Below are 9,686 nucleotides of genomic sequence, written 5' to 3'. Positions count from 1 at the left end.
AGAACTTAGAATCTCAGACAAATTTTTTAAATATAATTTTTGTTGTTATAATATTTCAAAAATTAAAAATATATTAATGATAAATCATTTTATGATTCTAAATAACAAAATTTTCAAAAAAAATATTAAAGATTTCTCTATATTTTCTTTAATAAAAATATTTATTTATAAAAAAAGTGAGAACAAAAAAGACAAGAATAAATCTCATCCATTTATTATCACCACTACCACATGATTCCTATTAAAAATAAATTAAAAATTATGCTCTAAAATAATGAGATACATACATTCTTACCTTTCTTCTTCAAATTATTTCGTAAAATTAAGTTTATTACCAATTAGTATAATCTTACAAATCCATTCTTAGGATAGATAATAATTTTACGACTTAAGTGCATTATCTGAATTTACGACTTAGAAAGATGCATGACTGGCCAACTTCCACCTATTGATTCAATATGAAATCCTAGGAACAAAAAAAATAAAACTGAGGTGTTGCTGAACCTTTAGCCAAAACTTATTTTGATCAATGCATAACAAAAGAATTGGCCATGTATCAAATGCTGTTAAGCAATGACTTTAAATCAACTACATTTTTATGTTCAAAAGAAAATTGGCAATTTATTTTCCCCTGAAGCATAAGAAATGATTCTTCTCTTGAGTGGTGATATATGGTTTGCTCCATTGAAGGCTGCAGCTCGCAGAAAATTAAAAGGCCCAAAATCAACAGAATAAGCTTTTTGGAAGCCGTCGAGTAACGCCATCATCGCAACGTTTGCTGGTTTCCTATCTGCTTCATACTTCTTTAACAAACTTACCTGCAGACAGACAGTAAGAAGATTAAATAAAGATATACTTTTTAGAAAAGAGGTTAAGGGATTGTGGAATTGCTGAAAACCGTCCAATGTTTTGTTTGGTTCCCCGAATTCGGAGGCCTCCCTCTCTTCACTAGTTGGGCTGGTTGATACATTAGAGAAGTTGAGGGCATGTTTGGATTGGCTTATTCGAGACTCATTGAGAGAATTTATGCATACAGTTTATGACATTGTGTCATACCCCAAAAATTACCCATCATTTTTCCTAAAAAAAAATAAAAAAAAAAAAAAAAAAAAAAAAAAACGAAAAAGAAAAACGAAAAAAAAAAAAAAAAAAAAAAAAAAAAAGAAAATTTTTTTTTTTAATTAATTAATTAATTAATTAATTAATTAAATAATTAAAATAAATAAATAAATAAAATATAACAAATTATTTTGGACTTGGGTCTCCCTCAGTCCAAGCCCATTACCCACGAAATTAGTCTATAAATACTGAAGTTTCAGTAGGGGGAGTTAGACTTGGAGTTACACTGGGAGATTCACTGGAGAAAGAAGGAAGAGAAGCAAAACACTCTGAGGTTTCCTTGAAACAAAACCTTGAGAAAAAAGAAAGAAAGAGAACAGAGAAGGACGGATAGAAACTTTGGCATAGGAACCCTGCCTACCCGGAGAATTCAGAGTAAAGAAACCCTGAAGGCAGCCCATCTGCACCGAAGCCATCGCCGTCCAATTCCCGCTGCCTAACTTATTCCGATACTACAAGTGGTCAATCCCTTCAACCTTGAATTGGCAAACAGGTTTTGCGTATCTCTATTGTTTATACTTTCAATTGGCCATATCTACATATATAATGCATCATGATTAAATGTTGATATATAATTTGCTTTCGTATGGGAATTTAAATATGCCTGAATACCCTGAATGTTTGACCATGTTATTCCTGTGATAAAATGCCATAAAATTCAAAGTTCCTAACATGGGGCTGTTTTCAAATTCAAAATCCGTGGCCTTCGCTAGGCGAGGCAGAGGCGAACGAGACAGTAGCTGACTTTTCTATTCTGTTTTTTTTTTATGTTTTATCATAGCCATGCATTATTCATCCTATCCTATTTATTGTTGTGATATTTCTCCGGTGTAATCTTCGATTGCACCCTGATTTGGTGTTCTGACATGTTTCTTTTTTTGAGTTTCGTAAAGGTTCACATATCCCAGGAAAAGGTTATTGACTAGGTATTCCACTTTATTTGTGGGATACCCTTGTGGAGTTTCATCCTAAATTAACTTTTAATGTATTAATTTCTAATGTATTAATTTTTTAATATATTATTTTTAATAATTTTAATGTGGAGTTTCATCCTAATTATATAATTAATTGTAAAACTTTGCCTTTGAATAAGTGATCTTGGACCTCTCTTTGTTGCCTTACGATTACGATATTACGGTCATGTCCCGCGAACGTGGGGATACCCTTAGCAAAGACCCTTCGGTTAAATCATCATAAAATAAATTATAGTCCCTCGGATGTTGCCTTCGAATATACAACTTTGTCCCTCGATGACCCTCCGATGTTGCCTACGGTTAAATGATGATAGTCCCTTCGAATGCTAAGGTATCCTCATAACTGTTGCCTTCAATGACCAATCGATGACCCTACGATGACCCTTTTACATCCAAAGGATAAAACTACTTATTTCTCAATAATAAGGACAGTTTTACCCTCATAAGGATAGGAAATGCCCGTAAAGACCTTGGGTCGGTATAACTCTTAATTGCTGGCTCACAATTTAAAACATTTTTTTTGCACCTCACACCTTTCAAAATGCCTTTAGAAAATCACCACTTGGTATACATTCATACTAGAATCATTACCGAGTTATATTTTTCTAAACAATTTTCAAAACTAAAACGGGATAACCACTTTGTATACATTCATACAAGAATCATTACAAAGTTAAATTCTCTTTTCAAAACAATTTTCCAAACAATTCACAAACACTTTTTTAGACAAAAATAATATAAGTGATCGAGCAATTAAGAGCCCATGGATAACCATGGATACAAAGGGTGCTAACACCTTCCCTTTGTATAATGTACCTCCCGAACCCAAAATCTAAATTAAGGTCTTTCCTGTTCTTTTCCACCTTTCCTTATTGGATAAAAGAAAAGTCGGTGGCGACTCTTGCTAACCGCGACATTGCGATTAAAACCACAAAAAGTCCAGTTCACCGTATGACAGAACTGGCGACTCTGCTGGGGAGCCTAAATATTTAAAAAGAGAGGTTACCTTAAAAACAAGATCACTTATTCAATTTGTCTGATTTATTTTAAGGGATTGCTTGGGTATGTTATGCTTGAGTGAAAGATCCTACACCCGGATCTAGTGTACCTTAGGTAAGTAGCAAGAGATCATCGCGACTGTCCGGCGTATACTGGAATGGTCAAAATGATGGCTACGGTTAATGTGGCACTTTGGATGTCCTGATGTTCCTCATGTTAGTTGAGGAAATATTTGGCATTCGCGTGGTGTCATAAAAGCATTAACCAGACCTTTAGAACCCTAATTGACTCATCCTGGCCATTAGAAAGTAGTGAGATAACTGGCTTCGGTTCCGACTGGAGTTGGTTGAGACTCGATACTACACTCTTTGAGATTGGACTTTAGGGAAGCTTCGGTCAACCACTTGGTGTTGCACTGAAGTGGACTTAAGGAAAGGTCAATGATTTGAGATCCTTCTAGAACCCGGTTACTATTCTAAGACAGGTTGAACCAACCAAACTTCAGTGGGGAGGGTATTTACCTATGGAACTCACGCAAGCCTTAAAACCTAGGAATGATTGTTGTGTGACTTGCTTGTGCTTGTTATTTATCTAACAACATAACATCATAACATCATAACATCATGGCATTGTACTAACCATTTCAAGGATTTAGGGATTTAACTCTGCTAAAAAAAAACAAAAACAAAAGTAAAAACAAAAGAGAAAAGAAAAAAAAAAGCTCTTTTTGTTAGTTTATGCAAAGTTAAATCCCGAAAGTCCTTGAAAACATTTCATACATTGCATTGCATCGCATAACAGGTATTCTAAAGGATCAATGTTCTCACGATTTTCCTATCAAACAGATTCCAACAGATTCCAGCAGATTCAAACAGATTGAACAATGGCTCTCGAACAAACTGTCAAAGATCTCCAGGCCCAGAATGCTCAATTCCAGGAAATGATGCTGAGCTTATCTAAGGGGCAGGAAGAACTGAAAGCTCTTTTGATGGAGAAGAAGAAGGACCAGAAACCTGTGGGTTACATCAACCCGGGGAGAAGACTTAAGGGACAGGTTACAGGAGTCAAGATTAGAATTCCGAAGGATTCAGAAGAAGAGACCGAGAATGATTCGGAAGATGAGAATCCTAATCTCGTCAATTCTGAGGACGACGATGAAGATTATGAACATGAACAGTACTCTCCGAAGGATGATAAGTACAAGTTGCTGGAAGAACGTATGCTAGCTATGGAGGGGCAGAAAGTGTCCGGTCTGGATTTCGAAAACTTGGGTCTGGTCTCTGATGTGGTCATTCCCCGCAAATTCAAGGTTCCCATTTTCACTAAGTATGATGGTGCCTCTTGTCCTCAGATGCATCTAAGGGCTTATGTGAGAAAGATTCAGCCGCACACTACTGATAAGAAACTGTGGATCCATTTCTTCCAAGAGAGTCTGTCTGGCACACAGTTAGAGTGGTATTATCAGCTTGAGAGCTCTAACATCCGCACATGGACTGATTTAGCAACAGCTTTCTACAAGCACTACCAGTATAATTCTGAGTTAGCGCCTACTCGGCTACAGCTACAAAATATGACTATGGGCTCTAAAGAAAGTTTCAAAGAATATGCTCAAAAGTGGAGAGATTTGGCTGGCAGAGTCAAACCCCCTATGACTGATCGAGAGTTAGTGGACATGTTCATGGGTACACTGACTGGCCCATTCTACAGCCATCTACTGGGAAGTTCCTCGTCAGGTTTCACTGAACTTATCTTGACAGGTGAACGGGTTGAAAGCGGCATTCGAAGTGGAAAGATACAGGCAGCTACTTCTGCAAGCACCAAAAAGTCCTATCAGGGAAAGAATGAATCAAATGCTGTGTACAGTGAGAGGAAGCATAACAAGAAGAATCGTGACCATACTGTTGGGGCAGTTACAATTGTCGCACCGCCATCTCAGAACTTCCAACACAGACAAGACAGGTCGAGAAGACAGTTTACCAAGATCAATATGACTTTAACCCAAGCACTGCAGAGTATGTTAAAGGCCAATTTGATTACCCTCAGAGGCCCTCCTGCAAATCCCAACACTACTTCTCCTCGTTATAATCCCAACGCCAGGTGTGCCTATCACTCCGATAGCCCCGGGCATGATACGAATGATTGCTGGTTGTTGAAGAACAAGATTCAGGATATGATCGACGCTGGAGAAATTGAATTTGATCCTCCGGCGACCCCCAATGTCATCACAGCACCTATGCCTAATCATGACCAGAATGTTAATGTTGTGGACGACAATTCTCACATTACTGACGTTGCTGATTTAGCATCTCCTCTCCTGATCGTTAAGAAGAATTTATTGCAAGCTGGTTTATTTCCAGGTTGTGCTGAAGATTGCGATCTCTGTGTACTCCGACCCAATGATTGTTTGAAGTTGAAGAACGGCATTCAACGGCTGATGGATGATCGTACAATTCTATTTGAAAGGGTTCCTAAGGTGGACAACTCTATTGAAGAGGTATCTGTGATTGCTAGGTCCAAAGCTCCAGTGAAGATTACTGCTACTAGAGTGCCTGTGAAGATTACCGCTGAGCCCAAAGTGGCTCCCCTGATTATTACCGCACCTAGCCCCGTGCCATATTCCTCCAGCAAAGCTATTCCGTGGAACTATGGAGGCGACGTTTACATCCATGGCATAAAGCAAGTTGGTAGTTCTGCTAATCCTAATGATATTGTGGGGACTAGTAAAGTTACTCGAAGTGGAAGGATCTACTCCCCAGAAATCTCACCTCCCGCTCCCGAAATTCGAGGAAAAAGACCAGTCAATCCTCCTCAGTCAGAGACATCGGTCGAAGTTACTTCTGAAGATGTTGCCAAACAGGAAATGGAAGAGATGCTGAAAATCATCCGTAAGAGCGATTTTGATGTAGTGGAACAATTGGGGCATACTCCGTCTAAAATCTCAATGTTGTCCTTGTTATTATCCTCTGAATCCCATGCCAATGCATTGATGAAATTCTTGAAGACCGCTCATGTGCCTCAAGAAACATCCGTCGATCAATTCGAACATTATGTTGCTAATTTGACTGTTGACAATGGCCTAGGCTTTTCCGATGCTGACCTGACGCCAGCAGGAAAGAATCACAATAAAGCTCTGCATATCTCCATCGAGTGTGAGGGGATCACCCTGGCTCACGTGTTGATCGACAACGGCTCTTCCTTGAATGTGCTCCCGAAAGCTGTACTCGATAAATTTGACTACAAAGGCATTGAACTGAAACCTAGTGATGTTGTGGTGCGTGCTTACGATGGTGCGAAGAGTGTTGTCTATGGTGAAGTGGTTCTCCCTATCAAGATAGGACCTCAAGTCTTCAACACTACCTTTCACGTGATGGACATTCGTCCCGCCTACTCCTGCTTGTTGGGGCGCCCTTGGATCCATGGGGCAGGTGCGGTAGCTTCGTCGCTTCATCAAAAGCTGAAGTATCCAATAGCAGGCATGGTTGTCACTGTATGTGGAGAAGAAGAGTATATTGTCAGTAGTGTGCAAGCCTTCAAATACGTCGAGATGGATGGTGAATTCTTTGAGACTCCTTCTCAGTCATTTGAAGTGGTTCCTCCACCCAGTCCTGTCCTTAAGCCAACTCCCCTTGTGCCCAAGGTTGTTCGTGCTCCCCCTGTCATGATCTCTCTGAAAGATGCTCAAGCCGCGATTGAAAATGGTGATCGTGCTGGTTGGGGTCAACTGATCAATGTACCGTACAAGTCTGATAAAGCTGGCCTGGGGTTTAACTCTGGAAAGATAGTCAAAAATCAGATTAATGCTATGGAAGATGCTGATAGTGATTGCGACTTAGATAGCTGGATTTTCCCAACAATTGGTGACGGACTCAACAATTGGAAGACTGAAGACATTATCCCGATTTCCTTTAGTCAGGAGTAATTGTTATTGTTTATTCTAGAATTGCAAATTTTAATTTTCTTTTACAATCAAACTTCTTAAAGCATTGTGTCTATGCCCGAGGCACAATGGCTAATTTGTTAGGGGTTTGTCATTTTCATAAGCATATTCATATTCAATAGATCAATGGACTTTTTGCATTCAAATATTGCGCTCTTTATCTTTCCTGTCATTTTTCAAACAAGCTATGTTTCTTGCACACACTTACGTAACAATTTGCCGATCCATATCCACTCTGGATCCTGTTGGTAATGACTCTGCTACTGTTCATTATGACTTTGAAAATCCGATCTACCAAGCCGAGGATGGAAGCGAGGAAGATTGTGAAGTCCCTGGAGAACTTGCCCGACTACTGCGAGAAGAAAAGACTATACAGCCGCATGAGGAATCAATTGAAATTGTAAATCTGGGTACTGAAATAAACAAGAAAGAAGTCAGAGGTTTCTTGGGGCACTCGAATTACATTGCCCGATTCATTCCACACTTGACTGCTACCTGCAAACCCATTGTCGCATCCTGCGAAAAATCAACCGGCGAGCCTAAAAATAAAAACACACAGAGCCGCCACTAAACGTTATTTATCCCAAGATAGGGAAAGGAAACGCTCAGAGAAACCTGGAAAGGCATGGTCTCGCGACCAGAGAGAAAAGGTTCGGGAGTCGGTTACGCGAGGGGAAGGTATTAGCACCCCTCACGTCCTAGGTACTCCTAGGGATCCACGTTCTAAGAAAAGAAAAGGTTGCTAAACATCACACACACACACGGGGAACGCAGGTGGGGTTAGGAGAAACGGGCTCGATAAGGTATCGCACCTTATGCCTACATATCTTGTCTGGAACAAGAATCAGAGCCACTGTAGTTCGGCTTACGCACGCCAAACAACACAACACATACAAACAAGCAAGGGTGGCAAACATGGAGCCCGACAACCACTTGATGGAATTATGTCGGCATCCAAACCAAAACACGCACAAAACGGCAAACTTGGAGCCCGACAGCCAATCACTGGGCTTACGTCGGCATCCGAACCAAAACACCAAACAGCACAGTCAGATAACAAGTAAACGCACGCAAAAAGGAAAAAGGTTGCCCGGAGTGGTCTCGCACGACCACCTGCCTACATACCTCGTCTGGCACGAGGATCAGGGCGATGTAGTTCCCCTGAAAGGGACTGAATTGCTAACCAAAAACCGGGGAGAGACACACGACTAGGGAGCTGAGACTCGAGCCTAATGTTGTCATGCATCGTTAACCCTAAGCTCGGTTTTCTATCCTACTTGCATAAGCGAACTATCCTAACCAGGAAAGAAGCAATCACACAAGCATACAATATACAAGCATATATCAGATGAGAACAGGCATCTCAAACAACACAAGCATGTCAATCAAATATCCACATAACACCCACTATAACCAAACAAGAGGCTCAATCAACCGGGTTTGACTGCCTAAGCAAGTCGTCTGTACAGGCTGGTTTTGCTCTTAACCTTGCCATTACGAGGCTAAGGTGAAGCAGATGAAGAGGTGAAGTGAGGATCAGACCTCACAGCTCATATCCCTAACCAGGGGGAGCTGACAAATGAGCATGGGTCCAGAATGGGGGAACCCTTCTATACTCGATGACTCTGACTCAATGTGCACTGCACAGGATCTTGGGCTTTTGATCTCAATGCTACAACCATGAAATGGGAGCAAGGAGAAGACTCACTGAATAGTGGGGGACAGGTTGCTTGTCCCTACCTTCCACCAATTGCCTTACTTGAAGGACTTTTCCTGCTTGGGCTTGAAAAATAAACATACACAATCATTGCCTCTTAAGGAGGACTTCAGACAATTTGCCCGGCCCGGTAACAGCCGGGTCTCCAGACTACATGAAGTCAAGAAGACCTACCTCAATGCAAGTTGCTTAAGCAACGCAAAGCAAAAGTTCGCAAGGAACTGAGCAACTAAAGGTACCTGTACAAAAGTCAAACAGAATCAGCATCTACATCCACAAACAGACAACAATATAATGCTCAATTAACAATCACAATGATGTGCATAGCACAAAGCTCAAGGCTCAAACATCCTACAAAACAAACACATTAGTTTATAGGTCAAGCAACACAATCCCAAATGTGAAACAAAGCCTTAATCCTTAACTTCTTAACCTGAAAAGGCACAATCAACTTCAAATGTAAGTAACATGACCACTAGGACTAGCCTAGGGTCAAAAGGATGGAAAAATCCTAAAACAGCAGCCAATTCATAATTGAAGTCCAAGTAATATCAAATACAAAGGGATCCCAATTGGTCCCATATCCAAACTATGTTCCTATTTTAAATCATGCAACCTAGAAGGCAAATGAAGCAATGTTGAGTCTCATACAAACAACCAGCAAGATCATATCCAACCACATGTCAAAAAGGATCCAAAAAATCCACAAAAATTACACCTTATTCAGAGGGTATTCAATAAGTTGCATATTAAATTTCAAGTCATTTGGACTAGTAGATCAATAGGAATTAATTAAACATGGTACAGCATGCAAAAACTACATCAAATGAAGTCCAAATTATGCACCAACTTCAATTAGATGGTAAACAGCAATGGTTCATGGGAAATTAGTAGGACCAAAGCCAAAAGATAGCTACAGGGGTTAAGAACTATCCTATCA

At 40.0% G+C, this 9,686-nt stretch overlaps 1 protein-coding gene across 1 annotated transcript in view; it reads right to left on the bottom strand.

Annotated features, from left to right (window-relative positions):
• Positions 1–495: 495 nt before the first annotated feature.
• Positions 496–9,686, bottom strand: part of LOC127104692 (uncharacterized) — a 48,096-nt gene continuing 38,905 nt past the window's right edge. The window contains exon 10 of the mRNA XM_051041864.1: positions 496–818. Within this exon, the coding sequence (XP_050897821.1) occupies positions 603–818 (216 nt within the window). The 3' untranslated portion in view covers positions 496–602. The remainder of the gene's footprint in view (positions 819–9,686) is intronic.

Source organism: Lathyrus oleraceus, chromosome 7 (genome assembly GCF_024323335.1).
Source record: "Lathyrus oleraceus cultivar Zhongwan6 chromosome 7, CAAS_Psat_ZW6_1.0, whole genome shotgun sequence".
Lineage (NCBI taxonomy): Eukaryota > Viridiplantae > Streptophyta > Magnoliopsida > Fabales > Fabaceae > Lathyrus > Lathyrus oleraceus.
Note: the sequence above shows the minus strand (reverse complement) of the source record. Positions and strands in the feature narration are given on the sequence as shown.